The 25914-nt window shown below is 35.9% G+C and overlaps 1 protein-coding gene across 4 annotated transcripts in view; it reads left to right on the top strand.

The window, feature by feature from the left end:
• LOC121374909 (protocadherin-11 Y-linked-like) overlaps nucleotides 1-25914 on the top strand; it is a 77859-nt gene that overhangs the window by 48732 nt on the left and 3213 nt on the right. For 2 of the 4 annotated variants that reach the window (XM_041502037.1, XM_041502038.1), the window contains 4 exons: nucleotides 14300-17294; nucleotides 20061-20153; nucleotides 22196-22328; nucleotides 24531-25675. In XM_041502037.1, coding sequence (XP_041357971.1) covers nucleotides 14589-17294; nucleotides 20061-20153; nucleotides 22196-22328; nucleotides 24531-25045 — 3447 coding nt within the window. In that variant the 5' untranslated portion in view covers nucleotides 14300-14588 and the 3' untranslated portion in view covers nucleotides 25046-25675. Of the gene's footprint in view, nucleotides 1-14299; nucleotides 17295-20060; nucleotides 20180-22195; nucleotides 22329-24530; nucleotides 25676-25914 lie in introns of those variants that run through there. The other 2 variants (XM_041502039.1, XM_041502041.1) reach the window with 2 other exon arrangements.

Genomic DNA, 25914 nt, shown 5'->3' with positions numbered 1-25914 from the left:
ATGTAATGGTTCAAATGAAAGATGTGTCATTGATTGTCTTTCAATAATTTTTCTCAAGGAAATGTGATGCTCTAGGATATAGCCATGGGATAACAATTAGAAGATGATGTTTTAGATTTAGGGTATTTAACTTGGTAATTTATTTTAAGTGTTTCTATGGGTTTTTTGTTTTTAATGTTTAGGTAATAAGGTTGAATTCAGAGGTCATAATGATAAATGTGTAAGATCTGAAAGGCTTTTCATGTAACTGGTTAATTCCTAGTAATAAAATAGATTCGTGTTGAAGGCCAGTAGATGCATTTATTTGGAAGCTGGGACGAGACCTAGCCCAATGGTAAAGAAATAGCCCAATGGGCCCACCGACGGGGATCAATCCTAGAGCGACTGTGCATCAGGCATGTGCTTTACTACTGGGCTATGTCCCCCCCCCCCACCCCCCCCCCCCCCCCCCCCCTCCGGTGGTAAAGCATTCGCCTGATGCACGGTCGGTCTAGAGGATTGATCCCTGTCGGTGGGCCCATTGAGCTATTTCTTGTTCCAGCCAGTGCACCATGGACTGGTATACCAAAGGCTGTGGTATGTGCTATCCTATCTATGGGATGGTGCATATAAAAGATCCCTTGCTACTAATGGAAAAATGCAACGGTTTTTCTCTCTAAGACTATATGTCAAAATCACCAAATGTTTGACATCCTAGCTATAGCCGATGATTCATAAATCAGTGTGCTCTAGTGGTGTCATTAAACAAAACAAACTTTTTTTATTTGGAAGCTTGTAAGAGATACATATCTACATATAAACTGTGATTGTATGTATTACAGATTAATTCGAAGCTTTAATTATATTTTATAATTAACAAAAAAATATTTTAAAAATTATAAATAGCTTTTTTGATCGAATATGGAGTGTATCTAGAAGTGTGAGCTTTTTTGATTGACTATGGAGTGTATCTTGAAGTGTGAGCTATTGTTGGTTCTCATTACAGTGAAATCTCTCAATATCTTGAATTACCACTGTACTGAACATTTTTCATAGATGATTGAAAATCTCATTCTTCTCTGAATACCAAACCAATAATGTGGTCCCAGTGTTGTTGTAATGTACCAGTATTAGCATTATAAAAAATTATTAAAGTGTTTAAAATTCTATTTGGAACAAAGCAGTTATTCTAAGGCTATTTAAAGGAATTTTCATAATAGATTTTATATGTAATTTTAAAAACATGATCAAGGGTAAGAGAACAATGGAATAAAGATGAATGCCATTTACAACATTAAGAAATGTGACTCAAACAGGCAAAAACAATTCAGAAAAGGATGAAAAAAACAGCAAAAACATGCAGAAAAACAAACCTAAAAAAACCCTAAACCCTCTATTTGACAGTGTTTTCAACCCAAACAATTAAATCAGTGTTATTCAGTCTTCCTTAACACAGCCACTCTATCCACCCCCCCACCCCCAACCCCCCATTTTCAATAAACAATAATAACTGCTGCTCCTTTAAGATTTTATTTACTTGAACATGAATATGTTAAAAAATTAAAATATATGAAACTTACTAAATTAAGACAATAAAACACAATTGTAATAATCAATTTTTTTTTTTAATTAACCTTTTTTTTTAAAAGAATTACCACTTTACATTTTATGTGTCAAAACTGTTCAAAAACATCTTTTTAAATTTGCTAATTTCCTGAATTTAAAAAGCATTCACTGCCAAATTGTCAAACATTAGTGAGTTAAGTAAATAAAAATATGTGTAAGATATTTGTGCCAACTTTGAAGTGAATGTAGCTTTATGTTTCCTGTTATTCATTAAAGGAACATACCCTAGTTTTTAAACATTAACATATATTTTGGACTATTATAACCATTTTTGATAACTTAAATCATACTTTACTTAAATTTTATTGTTTAGATTATCAATTTCTGTACGTTCGAAGTGTTTTTGGTCATCCTGGTGTTTTTATTATCACAAAATGCATTTCTCATATTTTAAAAAATGCACGTGTGTCTGAGAAGTAACAGTTATGGAGTCGAGTTTTAGTCTATTTTTAGAGTGTATTTCACCATTTCAAAGTCACAGACTCATGTTTCACTCAATTGTAACTTTATCCAAATGTGTTACAGGTTGGTAGATTAACTGAACTTGGTGTTAATTTTCACGGGTTGAAACTAGGGTATGTCCCTTTAAGAAAAGTGATTACGTTTCAGTCTACAGGTAGTTGTTATTACAAGTAGTGGGTGTTTACAATCTCAGCAGGAAGATTTAGACAGTGCTAATGTGGAGACAAGGAGCAAATTTGTCGCTGGCTTAACACCTAAGCTTGATGAGCATGCATACTCTTGTGGTTTCTGCTGATTCCATCAATTTTTCACCGGCTGCTTAGATTAATGGCTACTTGCACATTTTAATTGATCCCCAAGGATTTCCTGTCTTGTGGTGCTTGGCCGTGGATTTCACACTTTCACACATGAATCGCTCTTGGTGTCTTCCAGCAAAACCGTCTCCCAGCAAGCTGTCATCGAGGCTCTGACCATCGGTCATCTGTAGGCTAAGATGTCCAAACCTTGCATATCTCTGACCACTGTCCACTTTGCAGTAAGAATCAATATCAGTATAGTCATGGGGATGACCAGATTTAATCGCTTCTGACATGCTTTGTAATGAGTTTGTGTCTGAACCTATTTTCCTATGGTAATGTCTGTGTGGTGTCGTGCATTGGTTTTTAAACACTTCCTTCCATCAGTTGTTGGGGTAATATTACCATTTATTGCTGCGTGGCTGATGTTACAATATATTACTGTTTAGTACTCTGTGTCTGGTATTTTAACTGCAGGCTGCTGTTAACTGCTTTAATACTTCTAATGTAAGCAGTATTTTGAATCGTTGTAAATTATTTTCTATCCGATAATGGAAAACCATTTTTGGTCATTTAGTAACTTAGCTAAAGATATACTGGCCTACACAGTACTTCATTCTGGTATTCTTTTGTCTTTCCATTTCCATGCATCCATTCATTCGTCCATCCATGAAGAGACTTGTTATAAAGCAGCATTGTAATACAAGACATTAAATTTTATAATATTTATTTAAAGCTTGTTTCGTTTAACGACATCACTAGAGCACATTGATTAATTAATCATAGGCTATTGGATGTCAGACATTTGGTAATTCTGACACGTAGTCATCACAGGAAACCTGGTACATTTTTCCTAATGCAGAAAGGGATCTTTTATATGCACTTTCCCACAGACTGACAGGAAAGCACAGACATGTACCATGGCCTTTGACCAGTTGTGGTGCACTGGTTGGAATGAGAAAAAAACAATTAGTTGAATGAATCCACCAAGGTAGTTTGATCCTGCAATGCAAGCACCTCAAAGCGATATTTATTTAAATAAATATTTCTTCATCTTAGACACAGCTTCTTTGTTTGTTTTATGTGTCATTTCATTTCATTTCAACTTATTTTCGTGCTTATATCCAATTAAGGTTCAAGCACGCTGTCCTGGGCACACACCTCAGCTATCTGGGCTGTCTGTCCAGGACAGTGGGTTAGTTGTTAGTTGGTTAATGGTTAGTGAGAGAGAAAAGGGTGCCCTTAAGAGCTCACTCTGGGTTGGAGCCGGTAGCGGGCTGCAAACCCTGTACCTATCAGTCTGTAGTCCGATGGCTTAACCACTGCGCCACTGAGGCTGGTAGATTGTTTTATGTAATAAAAAGTGTTAAAATTGTTTTAGTATATGATGCACTCTGAATAGATCAAGGCCTGGACCCATATTCACAAAATATCGTAAGCCTAGTTTTACACGTAAACGTAAATCTACGACTGAAGAGCTATTCACGAAAGAACGAAAACGTAAGTTACGTGTAAAGTTGGACGTAAATATAAGAGTGCCTCAGGTTGCAACTAACGCTGCACGTAAGTTGTGTACATATAATAAATCAAGCACGATCGCCGTTATTTAGTATTATTTACGGAAACTAGAAGCATTTCCAATAAATGAAGCAGTTTGCGATGGCGAACGCCCACGGATTGAGCATATTTTTGTTTGTAATCGAACGGATGTTTTCGACTCGGCCAATTTCTCCTGAGTTATCTTTTCCTTTTTAAGAAATGTCCTCAAGTTCGTACCAAAACGCGGATCCCTACCAATACAAAAATGCCATGGTTCACTGTTCGCTATGTTATTGTTAGCAGACGACAAACACAATTGCGTTTTGCGCATTTGTTATTTACCCGGTAGCCATCGTTTCTAATGTGTTTTTATTAATTACTCCAGTGAGAATGTTAAATCGTAGATTTACGTCCAACTAAGTTACGTTTATATTTACGACCATCTTTGAGAATAAGGTGCTTCTTGCACGTAAACGTAAATCTACGGCACACGTAAGTGCTAGTCGTAGACGTAAATTTACACTTTTTTGTGAATATGGGTCCTGATCATTGGTAAACCGGACTGATTTGTTAAAATCACTGTCATATCCATCCGAAAGTGATAATTGCCGTACACACCATGCACCACTGATGATTGCACAGACTGGTACGTGACATCCAGTAATTGACTTTTTCCAGCTCACAGTTCACGTCTCCAACAGCAGTTTGATTACCGTACTACAGGAGAAGAACAAGCCTTGGTGGTGTCGTGGTAAAGCCACCAGACATAAGACTGGTAGGTACAGGGATCGCAGCCCGGTACTGGCTCCCACCCAGAGCAAGTTTTAATGATTCAATGGTTAGGTGTAAGACCACTACACCTTCTTTTTCTCTCACTCACGACTAACAATTAACTGACTGTCCTGGACAGACAGCCGAAATAGCTGAGGTGTGTCCCTGTGACATCATGTTTGAATCTTAATTGGATATAAGCATGGAAATAAGTTGAAATGAAATGAAATACAACAGGATAAAATGTTTGGATTCAATAACTTGCTGCTGTCAACACTAAATTTTGTCAAACGTCCAAATGTTCACAGTTAATTGATTTATGATTTCGAAATCAGATATCATTTTTCTGTTAGGCATATTATTTATTATTATATGTTACATACAAATGTAGTTGTCAAACATCTGTGACTATTTATATGCAGGTGATGAAGATTTGGACACATACTTTTATTGTTTTCCTAAACACAGTAATTAAAGCAGTGAAATTCTATTATATTATAGAGAAACTGGTGATTGTGTCCCTTGTATGTTAAAGTTTGTTTTGTTTAATGACACCACTAGAGCACATTGATTATTAATCATCAGCTATTGGATGTCAAACATTTGGTAATTTTGACATGTAGTCTTAGAGATGGGCAGGATGTAACTCATTGGTAAAGTGCTCGCCTGATGCGCAGTTGGTCTAGGATCGATCCCCATCGGTGGGCCCATTGGGCTATTTCTCGCTCTAGCCAGTGCACCACGACTGGTATGTGCTATCCTGTCTGTCGGATGGTGCATATAAAAGATCCCTTGCTACTAATTGAAAAATATAGCGGTTTCATCTCTAAGACTATATATCAAAATTACCAAATGTTTGACATCCAATAGCAGATGATTAATAAAATCAATGTACTCTAGTGGTGTCATTAAACAAACAAACTTCTTCTTTTTTGTTGTCTTAAAGAGGAAGTCCACTACATTTTCCCATTGATTGATTGATTTCAACTTATTTTCATGCTTATATCCAATTAAGGTTCAAGCACGCTGTCCTGGGCACACACCTCAGCTATCTGGGCTGCCTGTCCAGGACAGTGGGTTAGTTGTTAGTTTGTTAGTGGTTAGTGAGAGAGAAGAGGGTGTAGTGGCCTTACACCTACCCACTGAGCCCTTAAGAACTTGCTCTGGGTTGGAGCCGGTACTGGGCTGTGAAACCTACCAGCCTGTAGTCCAATGGCTTAACCACTGCGCCACCGAGGCCATTAGTAGCAAGGGACCTTTTATATGCACCATCCCACACACAGGATGTCTCTTGTATGTTACAGATCACTTGCATCTAATTAATTCACATGCTATTTTTGTCTTTTTATTTCAATCAGACTGCAGAACTGAAAAAAAAAAAAAAAAAAAATCCATTAAAATATACTAGACAAGAAATAATTTTCAATCATCTGAAGAAACAAATGAATGTTAAATATTTACAGAGTCACATGACAGATGGGAAGATGAGCAAGTAAATATATATGTGCTTCATTTGTAGGCTTTGCTCTACCTATTTTGGGAGGTTTTGAGAGAAAATCACTACCGAGTATACAGTGGATGTTAGTGCAATGTTCTTCAAGCCATATGTAGATTTTTTTTTAAAGAACTCTCCAACTGCAAGTTAATGGATTTATATTGGTCCCAGTGTGTTTTGAAAACCTCTGAAAAATGCATTATGTATTTTCACAATGTGTCTCAAGATGATAATTGCACCTGAAAGTCCACAAGTTAATGCTGAGCTTGTTTGGTTTTCTGCTGTATTCATTATTGATCATATCTTTGACATGGTTAATGTCCCATTAGAATGTGTTTCAGAGTACGTAAAAAAAGGACGGAATTAATCTTAATAATTTGTACATTAAATTTAAAATGGATATTTTGAAGCATATAAAAACAGGCTGAAAGATGATCAATATGTGATGTTAAACCAGTACTTTCTTTATGAATTCAGTTGTCAAGCTGTCAGTTTAAATAAGGCTCTGATATACTGGAGGTCCTGAAATTAATGTGATAATAATATTAATGTGAAAAATGAGAGTCATTACACTAAAAATCCATGTTTAATGTGTGTGTGTGGTGTTGTGTTGTGTTATGTTGTGTTGTGTTTATGTTGTGTTGTGTTGTGTTGTGTTGTGTGTGTGTTGTGTTTGTGTGTGTGTGTGTATGAGTTGTGTGTGTGTTAGTGTGTGTGTGGTGTGTGTCTGTCTGTGTCTGTGTGTGTGTCTGTCTGTCTGTCTGTCTGTGTCTGTGTGTTCTGTATGTGTGTGTGTTATGTGTATGTGTGTGTATGCGTGTGTGTTGTGTGTGTGTTGTGTGTGTCTGGGTGTGTGTTGTGTGTGTATATGTGTTCCTTTTACATGATTCCTTATAACAGTCTAAATTAAATAATTTTAATGGCTTAATTTAGTTCATTTGACACATCATAAGAAACAAAACAAGTTTTGAGTACTAGAATATGAGTTCTGCCAACAGAAAAACTATTATCCAGTAGACTAACTGTCATCACTAAAACCTAAATGAAATGTTAATGATGTTCATGTATATTAGCACTGAAACAAATCAGCTATGGGTTTACTTCAACTGGTACTGATGTAAAAAAAATGAATTGTCTTAACAATTACTACAATTCTATACAAAAATGTGTGACTACTAGAAATAGAGCATAGGCCTGGTAAGATTATATTATACACAAAATGTGTGACTATACTAGAAATAGAGCATAGGCCTGGTAAGATTATATTATACACAAAATGTGTGACTACTAGAAATAGAGCATAGGCCTGGTAAGATTATATTATACACAAAATGTGTGACTATACTAGAAATAGAGCATAGGCCTGGTAAGATTATATTATACACAAAATGTGTGACTACTAGAAATAGAGCATAGGCCTGGTGAGATATTTTAATTGGTGTTACACTGATTTATAACAGAATGTTACACCATCACACAGCACTGTTTGATGTTGCCTGTGTTTGAAGGAAGAACATCAGCTGTGAAATATGACAGCTACTCTTTGTCTGTTGTCTTCAAAGAGTTTTAATGAGCTTAGCTTGGCTGCAAAATATTTCTGGCTACAGTTAATGTAACATAACTGCAATTGCCAAAGCTTACTTAGACTGAACTCGTTTAGCACTTTTCTTGTCTTCGTCATGCTATATATACATGTATGTGTATTCCATAATGTTTCAGGCTGTGAAGACATATTGTTATTGATTACTGGTACAAGACCTTATTTCTCTCAATAGGTACCGGTATTATAAATGAAAATTTCATTCAGTTAGGATACCAAACCTCACTAAATTGTATTACAAAACACATTTTAATTGGAGAATGATGGAGGGAATTCCATATCAGATTATCAGTTCTCTTGGCAATATTCATTTTTGGATCTTAGAAAAAGTTTGTTTTGTTTAACGACACCACTAGAGATAATTGATTTATTAATCATCGGCTATTGGATGTCAAACATATGGTCATTTTGCCACAGTCATAGAGAAGAAAAACGCTACAATTTTCCATTAGTAGCACATACCATAGCCTTTGATATACTAGTCGTGGTGCACTGGCTGGAACGAGAAATAGCCCAATGAATCTTGGACCTCTTGCATGAGGAGTCAGCCAGTCAATGTTACCTGTGTAATCTCACCATGGGCAAGACAGCTGTAATCCCATGTACTGTTGGGTGAAGGTACCTAGCTAGTCAGTACTGTCACCATTTAAAATGGTTATATTACTAAAATAAATTAATTCGGTGTATATTGTTTGTTTTTTAATAATCTGTTTTCATTGTTTTGTTCCACTTTACAGAGGTTATTCTGCTGATAATTATCTTTTCTGTCAGTAAAACATTCAGCGACTCGGTACTGTCTGTGCCACAAAATCACCTAGAACCAGCACTTAACCCCTGAAATTGCCCATGGCTATCAGCAATGCCGTGGAGATTACTGTGCAGTTTTTAGTTCTCCATGGCATTTTTTTTTGCCTTGGATTGTATTCAGGTTTTTTTTTTCAATAGCATGTTTTTTTTGCTGTGGACATTTTCTTAATTGCAGAGGTTGCATGCATGGTAATTTATTAAAGGACCTGTTTTTCAACTAAGAGTCATTAATTATTACCTTTGTGTGTGGATGTGTATTTTTAAAAGGAAAATAAAATTTAAAAAAATAAAAAAACCCCAATAAAAAACAACAATGCAGCAAGACTTGAAGACATCAGGAATGTTGATTGTGATTAAATATCTGGATGAATAGACAGAACCTGTATTGTAAACAATTTAAACATTGAGCTTTATTGTAATTTTAATATTACTTTCAATTAAATTAAAAAACAGTTTTTCAATGAATAGACAGAACTTGTATTGTAAACAATTTAAACATTGAGCTTTATTGTAATTTTAACATTACTTTCAATTAAATAAAAAAAACCCAGTTTTTCAATAGACAGAACTTGTATTGTAAACAATTTAAAATTTGAGCTTTATTGTAATTTTAACATTACTTTCAATTAAATAAAAATAAATGTTTTTCACATAATGATTTACTTTCTATAGAAATAGTCTTAAACTGTGTTCTTAAATGTTTAAGTCCTAATTATCAATGTGCTCTAGTGGTGTTGTTAAACAAAACAAACAAACAAACAAACAAACAAACTTAGTACCTCAAATGATTACTAATAATTAAAGCTGTTAGTTTGAAGCTAAAATCAGAGATTAAATAGAACACGTGTTGCATAATTGGAACTTTTGCCTTTGAGGTTTCATGCAATCAAAAGCATTTTCTTTGATGCACCAAAACTTGAAATGAATTATGCAGAGAAGAAAAGAACACTGCGATGTGTTAATTGCAAAACGGCACTTTCAAATCGGCTATTATTTGTTTTTAATCTTGTTATTCACTAATGAAAATACACTGTGTACTAAAAGGTAATCCCTGTCCATGCATGATTAATAGATGATTCCCATGTTATTTAGTTTCAGTGTGTGTCTTTGATGTACGTGCTCACATGGTATGGTCTTACCCACACGTTCTAGATTATTCATAGCTTGTACCGAGCTACCCAGTTTTCTTGTCATGGAAGGTCTGTTGCAGGTTTCTTAAGGTTGGACTATACCGAATAAAATCCCATAGGTGACCACGTTAACGTTTGTGTTTAAAAACACTATGTGCAATATATCAACCAAACTATGACCTATAAATATCAGTACTACAACCCCTACCTCAAAGTATTAACTGCAGAAAATGGTACCTTTCATGGCTCATTTTCGTTATAACCAGATGTTTCTACAACACCCCTAGTTTCGCAAAAACTTTTTACAGGTACCCCATACATGTTCCAAGCACACGGCTACTTGACACAGTGGTACTAGATCAAATAAAACTGAATACATTTTTATTCCCAGATGAAACTAATTCCTTTTTACAACAACACACTCACATTTATAACCAATCACAGGACTTGTGGTGTTAACTTCTCTATCAAAAGTTTGGTGCACCTCGAACTTTGACCCAGCTGGAAATTATTTGGTTTAGTGCTACCTTAAACCTATAACAAGAAATCATCTGTATTTTATTCATTAATTCTGTAAACTCATTAAATTATTTTGCACTTTAACCCAGAAAGTGACATTCGGTTTATGCAAGCAGTCATTGATTTCCGATACATAACAGTGTGTGTATATATATAGTACATATTGTGTATACCGTAGTCTATTGAACGTTTAATATTATTTTGTTCATACAATCATTTTACTTTCCTAATCAATGTTTTTGTTTTCACTGTTTAACTCTGGTAATGTAACAGTATTGATTTTGGTATTTAATTGTATCAGAGATGGAAGATAATGAAGCCATGTCATTGACTATGAACAGGGTAACCACGCTGCCAACAGAATTTCTCTGTGTTCCAGTACGTCTACCTTTGATAGCGCTATACGCATATTGTCCAAACCAACTCACTGCCCTACAAATACTGCTAACCAGGGAGATGATAGAGCTACTCATATTGTCCAAACCAACTCACTGCCCTACAAATACTGCTAACCAGGGAGATGATAGAGCTACTCATATTGTCCAAACCAACTCACTGCCCTACAAATACTGCTAACCAGGGAGATTATAGCGCTACTCATATTGTCCAAACCAACTCACTGCCCTACAAATACTGCTAACCAGGGAGACGATAGAGCTACTCATATTGTCCAAACCAACTCACTGCCCTACAAATACTGCTAACCAGGGAGATGATAGAGCTACTCATATTGTCCAAACCAACTCACTGCCCTACAAATACTGCTAACCAGGGAGATGATAGAGCTACTCATATTGTCCAAACCAACTCACTGCCCTACAAATACTGCTAACCAGGGAGATGATAGCGCTACTCATATTGTCCAAACCAACTCACTGCCCCACAAATACTGCTAACCAGGGAGATGATAGAGCTACTCATATTGTCCAAACCAACTCACTGCCCCACAAATACTGCTAACCAGGGAGATGATAGAGCTACTCATATTGTCCAAACCAACTCACTGCCCTACAAATACTGCTAACCAGGGAGATGATAGAGCTACTCATATTGTCCAAACCAACTCACTGCCCTACAAATACTTCTAACCAGGGAGATGATAGCGCTACTCATATTGTCCAAACCAACTCACTGTCCTACAAATACTGCTAACCACGGAGACGATAGCGCTACTCATATTGTCCAAACCAACTCACTGCCCTACAAATACTGCTAACCAGGGAGATGATAGCGCTACTCATATTGTCCAAACCAACTCACTGCCCTACAAATACTGCTAACCAGGGAGATGATAGAGCTACTCATATTGTCTAAACCAACTCACTGCCCTACAAATACTGCTAACCAGGGAGATGATAGCGCTACTCATATTGTCCAAACCAACTCACTGCCTTACAAATACTGCTAACCAGGGAGATGATAGAGCTACTCATTGTCTAACCAACTCACTGCCTTACAAATACTGTTAACCAGGGAGATGATAGCGCTACTCATATTGTCTAAACCAACTCACTGCCCTACAAATACTGCTAACCAGGGAGATGATAGCGCTACTCATATTGTCTAAACCAACTCACTGCCCTACAAATACTGCTAACCAGGGAGATGATAGCGCTACTCATATTGTCTAAACCAACTCACTGCCCTACAAATACTGCTAACCAGGGAGATGATAGAGCTACTCATATTGTCTAAACCAACTCACTGCCCTACAAATACTGCTAACCAGGGAGATGATAGCGCTACTCATATTGTCCAAACCAACTCACTGCCCTACAAATACTGCTAACCAGGGAGATGATAGCGCTACTCATATTGTCCAAACCAACTCACTGCCCTACAAATACTGCTAACCAGGGAGATGATAGAGCTACTCATATTGTCCAAACCAACTCACTGCCTTACAAATACTGCTAACCAGGGAGATGATAGAGCTACTCATTGTCTAACCAACTCACTGCCCTACAAATACTGCTAACCAGGGGGATGACAGCACTACTCATATTGTCCAAACCAACTCACTGCCCTACAAATACTGCTAACCAGGGAGATGATAGAGCTACTCATATTGTCCAAACCAACTCACTGCCCTACAAATACTGCTAACCAGGGAGATGATAGAGCTACTCATATTGTCCAAACCAACTCACTGCCTTACAAATACTGCTAACCAGGGAGATGATAGAGCTACTCATATTGTCCAAACCAACTCACTGCCTTACAAATACTGCTAACCAGGGAGATGATAGAGCTACTCATATTGTCCAAACCAACTCACTGCCCTACAAATACTGCTAACCAGGGAGATGATAGAGCTACTCATATTGTCCAAACCAACTCACTGCCCTACAAATACTGCTAACCAGGGAGATGATAGAGCTACACATATTGTTCAAACCAACTCACTGCCCATAAACACTGGGAGATGAACAGATGAAAATTTGCTTCCATTATTTCAGGATTGATTGAACATTTAATTTATAAAAATGCAGACAACTTTTTAAATGTCAACGGTTGTTTTGAACACATAGTAAATCAGCTAATGTTAATACGTGTATTAGAAAGGTAGTCCCAAGAGAACTACTTTAGTTCATGAACAGTTTGTGTGTAACATTTACATCATAAATGGAATAATAATGTCAAACTTGGTGCATCTGTTTTATAACATTTTATTGTTTTTTGATAGTCCGGCATTGTTAAATTAAATTAGGAGATACATTGTGTAACCATATGGAGTTTTTAGATTTGCTGGTGTTATTTTTTGTCTACTGATCCCGCCAATGTCATTGTTAAATGTAATCATTTGAGATTTTTAGGCCGACAATAACATAATTACATATATGTACTGGTAATTGACATCACAAATAAATCTGTTTAAAAATCTAGAGCAGATATTGCTATTTTTTTTTCTTCAGATTAATCACATTTTAAAATGGTATTGAAGAAGGCTTATCTCTCAAGTTTATAAAGTTCTAATTCTCAGTGATTGGATGGGCCATTACAACTATCCGCTGCTGTGAACTCATTGTGGATAGCTTCTCCAATCACATGTAATGTTCTGGGATTTAATTTTTATCACCCGTAATTGTCTCTTGGCAGTGAGTAATTGATTAATTTCCCATTGATTAATTAACAACAGCAGAGTCTTGTAATTGTGAATGTTATAGTCTAGTTGATGACATATTGAATGCACTCCCTACAGAGACTAATTTACGCTGGCCTGATCCAGCGGTATAAAATGTACTAATGTTATCATCCGGTCTGTGAGGAAGATGCATTGATTAGAAAGCTGATGGACCGAGACAGAAGAAAACACTTTTGTCACATTTTATAATGCCTGTCATTAATGGCAGATTGGTAGAAACAGTCTATATCGGTGTTGGCACACAATACTGCAGTTAAAAAGCATTTTGCTGCTTGTTCTCTGTCATCAGCGTCTTACAACTTCATTACTTGAAAATCTCATTTAAGCTGGTAAAACAGTAGATATTGTCAGCTTGTTTTTCATGATCATTTGCCACATTTAGATAAAGTATTAAACCATGTATATGTGTATATTGATCCAAGATTCAGAATATTCACAGATTAGGAACGTGATTTAGAGCAGTGGAGATTATGACATGAGTGTATGTTGTGTGGAAGTTGTGAATTGTTTTATTCCCCATATAGGTGTGATAAGTTTTGTACTCCACACATATATCTGTGATAATTTATTTATCATGAGAATAAAACATAATAATAAATATGATTCTGGACAAAACTGGTCAATGAAAATGTGTTTAATGGAGAAAATTATGTATTTTATAAAAAAAAAATTGTATCAGTTTATTTTGTAGAAACATGTATATTAAATATGTATTTTGGATGGAGACCACATTTCTGAAATTAAAATTAACTAAGTAATTACTTTGCCTTTTTATTAATTTGTTAAAATTATTTATTTGAATAACAGATACATTGATAAATTGCATTTTAAAATCCCCATGAAGAATCAGCAATGGTCTTTTTAAATCGATTTTTGGAAATATTTTTGATTTTGTTTTGTCAATTCTCATGGTTGTCATTCTTCTTTCAGCTTGGTGTCAAGACTAGCCAGAATGAAGTGGTCAAGGGCTGATTGATTTATCCACCTTTTGTTGCAAAGAGTCTACACAAGATTAGAGCAGCCACACAAACGAGATTGCCAAGAACTAATCCACTGGACCATGTTCAGTTTGATTTGCACGTAATTTGATCATGGTGTTAAAATCAGTCTGAATCACTGAACATTTTCTTCCTTCTCCAAGACTTGCATCAATGTGATGTCTGAAACAATTATCATGAATTCTATATAGAGATTCTCAGAGTATTTTTTGTTGGTCAACATGGCAGAGAGTCGTACTGTGATTTTTTTATACCTATGTTTGACTTTAATCCTGTTGTGTCGCAGTCAAGAAAACACCATCACATATCACTTATATGAAGAGCAAGACAAAGGAACATTTGTGGGAAATGTGGCTCGGGATGCGCTTTTGTATGGAAGTGTACCAGAAGAAGAATTCCGGAGATTGAAGTTTACATTTTTCACCACTGGAAATCCTTTTGTTCGGTTCTTTACCATAGATGAAAAGACTAGCACCATTCGAACAACCAGAAAAATTGACAGAGAAAAAGTGTGTCCATTTAAAGAAAAGTGTCTTATGAATATAGACATAGCTGTGTATATAAGAGATGCCAGAAGAAACATATATGATCTGAAAGAACTGTATCAGGTTAAAATCATCCTGAATGATTTGAATGATAATCCACCAATGTTTCCTCAAGAATCAGTCAGCATATCAGTCTCAGAGTCCGTGCCTGTGAATCACATTCTGCTCACAAGTGGTGCTGTAGATAAAGACACTGGAGTCAACAATTCTGTAATGTCCTATGACATTGTACCTGTGAATGGAATTTTTGGACTTAAAGTCATAAAAAACTACGATGGTACTTCAGATTTAGGTTTGGTAGTTAAACATAAATTGGATCGTGAGACTAGAGACTTTTTTCAAGTGATTATTGTTGCCAAAGATGGTGGATACCCTCAGAAGACCGGATCTGTGACAGTGAACATATCCATCACAGACTACAATGATAATCGGCCAGCTTTCTTACAGGCAACATACACTGTGAGCATTCCAGAGAACTACCCTATTAATGCTACCATTTTAACAGTGTCTGCTGTGGACCAAGATGCAAATGAAAATGGGAAAATTTCCTATCACTTCAGTTCTCGTGTTTCAGATAAAATTAGAAAAGCTGTCTCTATTGACTCCAAGTCTGGCAAAGTTTTGGCCAAGGGACCCATAAATTATGAAGTTGATAAACAGTTCCAGTTTATGATTGAAGCACGAGATCATGGTACACCACCACTACCTTCTCTAGCAGCTGTCATCATCAACATTGTTGATGTCAATGACAATGCACCCCATATCAGCATCAACTTAGCCCCAGAAGGTGCTGACATTCCAGAGGGAATGGAAACAGGAAAGTTCATTGCCCATGTTTCTGTATCTGATGGTGATAGTGGTAGAAATGCTCAGTTTGACTGTCGAATGGACGATGATCATTTTGCACTGGAGAAGTTTTACGACAACATTGACAACATCTTTAAGATCATCTTAAATCAACGACTTGATCATGAGACAACACCTTCTCTTAAGGTTACCATTACATGTACGGACAAAGGAGATCCTCCACTGTCAAATTCTACCAGTTTTATTGTGACAGTTCTTGATGAGAATGACAACACCCCCATCTTCAGTAAAAGTCTGTTTACTGGAAGCATTATTGAAAACAATGCTATTGGAGAAGAGATTCTTCGAACAACAGCAACAGACTGGGACAGTTTGGAAAATGGTCGCCTGACATACTCTTTAGACAGCAAAGCCAAGTCTTCATTTACTATTGACCCTGATTTGGGAATCATCAAAGCTGGGAAGGTCATTGATAGAGAGAAGGAAACTGAATTTCGATTTCATGTAATTGCAACAGATCATGGAGACAGTCCAAAGTCATCATCAGCTGAAGTAATCATCACTGTTGATGATCAAAATGATCAACCACCCAAGTTTACTAAGCATCATTTCACATTTTACCTTCCAGAAAACAAACATGTTGGCTTTGAAGTTGGCAATATTACTGCAGTTGATCTGGACCAACCCAAATACAACAACTACCTCTTTTCCATATCTGCTGATTCCAACGTTGAGGATCTTTTCTCACTGGATCCTTGGGCTGGGAGGCTCACCACTTCACGTAAGTTTGACCACGAGGTTGATGTGATGTTCAACTTCACTGTTTTCGTACAAGACCCACAGGTTCCAAGTTTTACTGACAGTGCGAATGTGACTGTCGTCATATTAAATGCTAATGATCATAAACCGACAATAACTGTGCCCACTGAAGACAACAATACAATCACTGTGTCAGCAGGAACAAAGCCTGGAACTGTCTTGATAACAATCAAGGCATATGACAGTGATGATCTAAATGCTAAACTTGCATATCAGATAAGAAGGGGCAACAAGAAGAAGCTTTTTGAGCTTGATCGTGAAACTGGAGTGCTTAGTGTTGCAGAGAATATAGAAAAAGCTGATGCTGGATTGTATAAGCTTCTTATCTTTATAAGTGATGATGGTAGCCCCGTGCAGACATCCCACATTGTTCTCAACATCATAGTGCCTGGACAAAATTCAACAGCAGTTTCTGGTGATGGTGACCCCAACATGCTTGTTGTTATAATCCTAGTCTCAGTGACATCTGTTCTCACCATTGCAATTGTCACAACAATATGCATGATCAAGCACATTGACCGAGAACGCCAACATGCCAGTGTGGTGATGCTCAAGGGTGAAGAAGAGAAAATGTTTGGTGGCAAAAGAGGAAGTTTTTCTTCGGTGTCAACAGATTCCAATGAAAACAAGGATGGACTGAAGAAGAAGAAGGAAGTGAGCTTTTCCCTGGAGGAGGAGAAAGATGTTCACAACATAAGTGGCTCATCTGGTATTGCTTCCTTTACAACCTTCCGCAATCCAAACGACTCACAGACAGTAAGTCCACAATACTGTATATTATTTTATTACATACCTATTCAATCTTACTATAGTGATAAAGACATTTTGAAACCATGTAATAAATTTATTTTGTATTGCACATGTGTGTGATCTGGATCGGAACTTTTAAATGGGAAATTCCCTTTTTAGTTTCACTGGCATTAACGCCTTTTTCTTACTGACGTCATAATTGATTTACAAATTACGTCAGCAGAGTATTACGGCAGAAGAGTATGATTCTTAATGTTAAGTAAATCCATGAAAGGAGTTTTGATCAAAGATTTAACAAAGTGTTGTTATGACGTTAAATTAAAAACTGTTTTTGTAAAACATAAAAGTAGGTATGTAATAAATACAGAACTTCACATATGTTGTTTTCACTTCCTTTTTATTGCACTCATTTATTTAGCGAAAGAACATACCACACGACCGCTACGTGGTCTTGTGGTATATATTCTTGCACAAAATAAACTTGTGCAATAAACAGGAAGCAAAAACAATGTATGTGAAGTTCTGTATCATCAATTTGTCAGCAATGGCAATGTGTAATGATTGAAATAGTGTCAAATTGGATGTCATGAAATTATTGGTGTTTGTGTGTGTGTGTGTGTAGGGGGTCTTAGCAACATAGTATTTTGTCCATGGTTCTTAAAAACCAAATTAGTTCACGTACTTCCCCTCAAAATGTAGCCATATATGATGAAATTTTAATTAAACAACATTGACTTTTATATTGCATTTTAATAGATATTTAGATTTTGTTTTTACATCAAAGATGAATGTTAGCAGTACACCTGCAGCCACTTGACATCCTTGATCTTGTCGACAGCTGACAATGTCACATGATTTCTGAGTTACCAATGTCTGCTAAATTTGCATACACTTTTGAAAATAAGTCTTTAGTCATTCACTTAAAGGATTAACCTCAAATAGTTATCTCTTCTTTTTTTGTGAGGAATTGTAAATGTTGTGGACAGAAGCAGGTGCAAATCACATATGTCTTAAACCAGTGAATGCACGCGCCCTCATGTAGATCTACTGATTAACAGATTTAATAATTTATCATCTATTTATTGAAGCATATTTTATTACATGTACATGCATTTTGTGATTTTGATACATTAATTATTTAAATGCTATTCAGTCATTCACTATAATGACAAATTCAATATTAGTAGTCATTGATAAAAACCGGCCTTGGTGGCATCGTGGTTAGGCCATCGGTCTACAGGCTGGTAGGTACTGGGTTCAGATCCCAGTCAAGGCATGGGATTTTTAATCCAGATACCGACTCCAAACCCTGAGTGAGTGCTCCACAAGGCTCAATGGGTAGGTGTAAACCACTTGCACCGACCAGTGATCCATAACTGGTTCAACAAAGGCCATGGTTTGTGCTATCCTGCCTGTGGGAAGCGCAAATAAAAGATACCTTGCTGCCTGTCGTAAAAGAGTAGCCTATGTGGTGACAGCGGGTTTCCTCTCAAAAAACCAGTGTCAGAATGACTATGTTTGACGTCCAATAACCGATGATAAGATAAAAAAATCAATCTGCTCTAGTGGCGTCATTAAATAAAACAAACTTTACTTTCATTGATAAAAATGTTTTATTGAAAAATGCAGCCCAGAGGTACATGTGTAATGTGCAATTACATCATTGGTAGTAAAACCCACTTTGATGTTTTTTTGGCTTAAATGTGAAATGCTTAATTACATTTTCTTGTGGAACACAAGATGCTTATATGACACATTCATTGCCTTAACAGCATTATGTGAAATAATAAAGTCGAACTTCAAAGAAAAGCGTTATAAACCTTGGCTCATTTCAATTATTGACTTCCACTGAATTCTATGGTAGTGTGTATGGACTTGGGTACATTAAGCTCTTGATAAAGCTCTCTCTGTGTGATGTTCAAACAAAAGTACGGCAGTAACTTTGCCAATAATCACTGCACTGAATACATTGAGAGTGTGTCGCACCTTCAGTCTGAAATCTTTTATATTTGTACTTGTCATGTTGAATTTGCAGACTGATGATGTTCAACATGTATGTGCAGAATACACCACATGCACATTTCTCTCATTATTAATTATCACTATCAATTATCACTATCAATGCTATCAGTATTTAGATCAAAGGGAAAGGAATGCCACCTCAGCACTTTTTACATTGGGTATTTGCTGTCTAGAATAGGTTACTGTGACACTTGTTTAATAGATATTTAAAGAGGTAACCTGCTGCTACATTGGCTACTCATTAAATCATTAAGCATTAAACTCTGGTGTATTTGTATTGTATTGTATTGCTCTAAAAAGTTGAATAAATACATGTATGTTTAAAATAAATTTTATTCCTTTTACGTTGCATCAATTTTCACATTCAGTTGGGCGGCATGACCTATTTTCGGAATTTGACTAATGTTTTCAGAATTTGCTCTTGTGCCAAATGTGGTAAAGATTGGTACATTTAAATCTGTTGCTAAGGAAACTACTCAATACATAATGAAAATTTCAAACTCGATTTTCTTAAAATAGCCACGACCCTACATCCAGCCTTCAAAAGTTCATAACTTCCACAGTTTTGAGGCTGGAAACATAAGATATTTAGGATAAGTAGCAAAATAAAGAGCAGAATGAAATAAGAATTCTTTTGAGGAAATATCTTAAAAGAAAAAAGAGAAAGTGCAACTGTGTTTCTACAAAGTCATAATTTTACTAATCTCAATGGTCTTGTATGGTATTAAACATATAACATCTTGTTTTCAGGATACCCTGGAACTGCATAAGAACTCTTACCAGCCAATGGAGAAAGATATACCTCTACAGACAAACCCCGACAAACACTGGGGACAACACGAGGTAGAGCTATAAATTTGATGGCAAAAGTGAGCTGCCATACATCACTGACCAATATTACTATGTAGTTATAGAACACTGAACTGTGAATCTGTTTTTATGGTGGATTTGAATCGTAACAGAAATAGTATGTTAACAAGTGGCTGATGGAAGTATAGCTGGTTAGACAGGTGTATTTGTAGTAGAGCTGGGCGGTATTGAAATTTCAGGTTCCGTATCGGTATCAGTATTTTTAGGGTGATGTACCTCGGTATCAGTATGGTATTCAGTATTGATACAATGCTGATAATGATATTGAGCGGTATACTTGGCTTTAGATGCATGCCCGAGTTAAGTCTCAACCGCTAATTTCATCTAAATAAAATTAAATTCCATACACAAGGCCCTCATCTCTCTTTTTTTTCAGCTATTTTGCATTCATGAGATATATTATTAGTGTTTTACCTTGGCGGATAACATTTTTCAATACCCAAATTTTGATATTTCGAAATTTGTTCAGTATAGTAAATTGGTATTAACATGATACCGATACCGAACGGTATATACAGTATACCGCCCAGCTCTAACATGTAGCTTGGGAAAATATACAATTTTAGGTCATACCTATCACACTATGAAACAAAGGTTTGTTAGGCTATTAGGTGTGTATGATATTTTAAATTTTATTATATAAAATGAAAGAAGAAACCCATAGCTGCCACATAGGCTACTGTGTTTTGATTAGTGACAAACTAGCTGCATGAGGTATTTTATATACAGTCTTTTTCAGACATTATAACACTTACCATGGCCTTCAGTATACAGATCATGGAACCCTGAAGTAAAAGGAAATAACAACCAATTTTTCACTGAAGGCAGTATAGATACAAAAAGCAATAGTAATATGGCAGATGGCTGTAGCAAATTCTGTCATTAGCATGCATCACAAAGGTATAGAGCAATCTCTTTCCCTTGGCAGATGATTCTAAATATTTATTCCAGAGCTGTCAAAGGCAAAAGCCGTTTTGACTACATCTTCTTAAACAAAAGGAATTTCATATTCATTGCTGTCTGCTCCAGGATACAAGATAATGTCATAAAAGAGAAGGAAAATCTCTTTCTGTCATTTCGTTGGAGGTACTAATCCAGCCCATTTCTCTGGTAAAATTATCTGGCAGATTTTATGCATGTGTATCGAACCTAATTCAGCTTAAACAATCACTTTAGTGATATCAGGATCAAATCTTCCAATGCGAGTTTGTATGTCTTAAGATAATGGGATATTTCCCTTCACAGGGAGATAAACATGTCAGTTGTCATTTGTCTACACAATTAACTGCCAAATCATTCAAATATTCCTCGCTTTTTCGCTAACATAAATGCAAAACTGGATAAATATGGAAATATGTCTGTGGACCAAATTGCAGTACATAATATAATAAAAGCAGGTGCACAGTCTACATGATATTGATTAGAATGATGTTTGTGTTGACAAGCAGTTTACTAAGTAGATTCATCACATTTTGGATTATTCTGTGAACTAATGATTATATAGGTATATGCACTATTAGTGGAGCAGAGATATATCAAAATGTTCGTCTTGAGTTTAAGATATGTAGATATGAATGTTGCTATTTATAGTCCTTCCCACAGAGAATGCCTTTTTTTCATACGATGGAATTTACCACTAGTTATTTATTTCTGAGCTTGTTTTCAAAATTGCACACAAAAATAGTATTTGTTTGTTATTTCCAAAACACTTTTACTTTGTTTTCTTATGTCAAACCAAACTAAAATTATTTACAAAAAACATCTTTATAGGAGAATGGGACAGACTATAATTAACTTTATCTTTAGTTTCATATCGACTTAATCTATTTGTCAAACTATTTTACTTAATTCTTAGCTGCATTTTCATATTTTAAATTATCTTATTCATTCATTCATTCCACCATTGATGAATCCATTTTGTTCTGATGAAATCCTTGTTGACACGAAATCCTTGTCATGAAATCCTTGTTGTCATGAATTCCTTGTTGTCATGGAATCCTTGCTTTTTGCCTCAGGCTCACAACCTGCTGGAGATTCTGAAGCGTCCAGAACTGGAGGAGAAGACAGAGACTGGAACCAGTGACAGTGGACATGGGGGGAGCGAGGAGGATCTCACCACCAACTGCCCTGACCTGGGGGGTGAGCACAGTAAACATGCTAAAATATTTTAACATGATTAAAATTACAAGTTTCTTCTTTATAATATGAAGATATGTATAACCATTGCATTTGTAGACATCGTAATGTTTTGTAGTATCTCATTATCAATTTTTGTCTGAAATAATTTCGGTTGTACAAATTTATTATTTCTTCCTACAACCAAATAAAATTTGAAATAATTTATCCAAAGGTAGTTCCAAATGTATTTATCCATATAATGCTTTATATTTTAAACATGCTACGGTAAGATAGTGTTTTAAAAAACATCAGCATAGTCCCTTTAACGAAAATCTCCAGTAGTAAATAAGTGGCCAGAACAAGGTAAAACTGCAGAATGCAATGCACATAGTTAGCAACTGGTTTCGTTTGACTTATTTGACCAATTTCCTTTTTTCTTTCATCTTCTTGGTTCATCTTATTACTAGTACATGTATTAATGTTTTCTTAAAACCTTGGGTAACAAGTCATATTTAAAATAACTTTGTGGTAGAATAATCCATTGAAGATATTTACGTTTTAATTGAACACTTAGTAAAGAGCTTATTAACACTTGGCATTTAAATTAAATTAATTATTAGTGTATCAAATCTGTTGAAGATATTCATGTTCTAACTGAATGCCTGGTAAAGAGCTTATCAACACTTAGTATTTAAAATACATTAATTATTAGTATATCAAATTACTTGTCAGTAATATGCGTAATAAATGAGATGAATATTTTAAGAATATCAACACGTTCTGTAAAGTATTATCTCATTAATGATTTCTGCTCACTAATGAATATGATCTTCTTAAGAATAACTTGTTGGCAGATTTTAATGCAAAATATTTTTACATGCTCTGGTTTTTTATATCTGATAATAATAAGATCAAAAAGAAATGAAAGCACAATATTTTCTAAACCAGATTATCTCAGAAATTTCTTACATGGTTTTATACATCAAAAAGATATATATATATATATATATTCTCACGGAAAAACTTGTTTGTACATGTACTGTGAAAGGTGTATATTTAATGGCATTGAAGAAACAAAATCAAATTACATTCAAAACATTATTTATTGGTCATTGATTTACATTATGAGACACAAATTCCAACTATTTACAAACTTTACAGTCAGTTTGGGACCATTTTACAAAGGCCGTGATATATGCTCTCCTGACTGTGGGAAAATGCATTTGAAAGATCCCTTGTGCTAATGGAAATATGTAGTGTTTTCTTTTTCAAGGACTATCAGTCTATATCTATAAAAAATACCAAAAGTTTGGCATCCACCAGGTTTGAGCTAATACACCACAATCAATAAATTAGTGCAATAAATACAGGACTTCTAGAATTTTTATAAAATCTACTAGCCATGGGATCAGTGATTTTTTAAATTTACTAGCCACAATTAAAAATTCACTAGCTCAAGTTTACTTTAAGTTAATACAACTTTACTAAATAATAGTAATAATCAGATTTTATGTCACCTAAAGGGGGAGATAGAGCTTAAAGACATTAACTTTGGGAGGTGGGTGGGGGCAGGATATTCATATTTACAAAATAGACATAACTGCAACATTTGATCAAATATTTTCACTAGCTGTTGGGCATGTCAATAATAGTTATTTACTAGCCCAACATTGAATATCACTAGCCATGGGAGTGGGACTACCATAATCTAGAAACTCCAAAATAAGATGTGAAAACAATATTATAAATGATGTTCCATATTTATTACATACCATTCTTATTTAACTTTAAAACCCATTGTGTTCTGCTTATATACCAAACAAATGGATGGCACCAAAGCTGATGACATTTCTATTTAAAAGAGGATATTTTCAAAAGCAAACACAATTCAATCTGGATGCTGTTTATTGTTTGTTTTGTTTATACTTATTTTCATGCTTATATGCAAGTAAGATTCAAGCACGCCATCCTGGGCACACATATCAGCTATCTGGGCTGTCTGGGTTAGTGAGAGAGAAATCGGTGTAGTGGCCTTAAACCTACCAATTGAGTCATTAAACTCTGGGTTGGAGCCAGTATTGGGATATGAACCCAGTACCTACCAGCCTTAAGTCTGATGACTTACTACACTACCGAGGCTGGTATCTGTATGGTGATATATGTATGTATTTGTACAAACATCATTAACTGTAAGTTGTGTTGTCTCTAACTTGGTGTTGTTAATTATTTCAGAAGAAGCACGACAGTTTTACCCAACTGCATTCCATGGTGGCAGTGGACGAGCCACTACTACAGTAGACAAGAAACCTCCCCGTAACCACGGCAACAGCAACAACAAGAAAACCGTCATCACTCCAAGGAAAGAATACGACTTGAGAGCGCCGGAGAATCGGTTCCCCTCACATTCCCAGTCTTTTGACAACATGTTCCACTACAACACAGCTCCCCGCTCCCACCAGTACGGACAGACGGACACTCTGCACACGTTTGGCAGGTCACAGACGCCAAACGACCTGACAACCTTCTCTTCGCAGAGGAAACCCTTCAGCTCACAGAGCACACACTGCTCCCCCAACACACACTGTCCGCCAAAACACCCAAACTTCATGCCTGCCTCTCAGTGGAGAGCCGATCTGTCACTGGGCAGGGACAGTGATCGCAGGACAATGGCGACAGGTTGTGCAGTCAATCCAGACGATCTCAAACAGGAGATTGATCAACTTTTCTTCAAAGATGCAGTTGTGTGATAAATAATTACTTTAAAAAACCCCAACGTTTTCATTCTTCTGTGTTTTTGGAGGAAGTTTTTGTTTCTTGTGTAAAGAATATGTGAATTTGTGGGTGTCAGTATTGTGTGCAATTTCTTGATGTGTCAAAGAAAAACTTCTTTCTAATACTATAGAATGCTGTCCACTTAAAATACTTTTATTATGCATATAACCTGTACCTCAGTTTACTATGATGAATGCAATTTGACACTTAAAAAAACTACACTCTTGACAAAACATCCTGTGTAAGCAAATCAATCAAGTGTTCATGTACAAGTGAACTGTAATTTCAAAGGATTGTTGTTAATTCTGAAAGTATGTTGCTCTACGTTAATGAATTGACTGAAAGCTGCCCAGTGTTTATGTCAAACTTCAAAATACTTTGCAGAAATGGATCTAATGAAATATAAAGTAGCGTCCTAAATCCTGATTACATGATATATACAGTCGTACTGTAAACTTCTCAGAACTTGACTAAGAAAGCTACAATAGTGCTACATTTTGAGACTGATTAGGAAATGAACTCCAGTGTTCGGTGTTTCTGAAGGTTCAATGATCTTGCCCAAGTCTCAGTCACGTGATCACAAACTTGACTACAAGGACAATGTTGTAAGTATGACCAATACTGAAATTATCCTGTTTGATACTAAACATTATTTAAATATCCAGAAATTCTATTTATTCTTAACAACCAGTTTTTCCCCCTGTACCCGACATATTGCCAGTGGGCCAGTGGTGGTCCAACAACAGCTTCGTGATTGACCAGCTATCAACTAACTGAGCCATGGCACTGTACTGAGATAATGACAGACTAACTCGGAGTCTCTGACTCAACAATTTCTGACCAC

The sequence above is a fragment of the Gigantopelta aegis genome, chromosome 6 (genome assembly GCF_016097555.1).
Source record: "Gigantopelta aegis isolate Gae_Host chromosome 6, Gae_host_genome, whole genome shotgun sequence".
NCBI lineage: Eukaryota > Metazoa > Mollusca > Gastropoda > Neomphalida > Peltospiridae > Gigantopelta > Gigantopelta aegis.
Note: the sequence above shows the minus strand (reverse complement) of the source record. Positions and strands in the feature narration are given on the sequence as shown.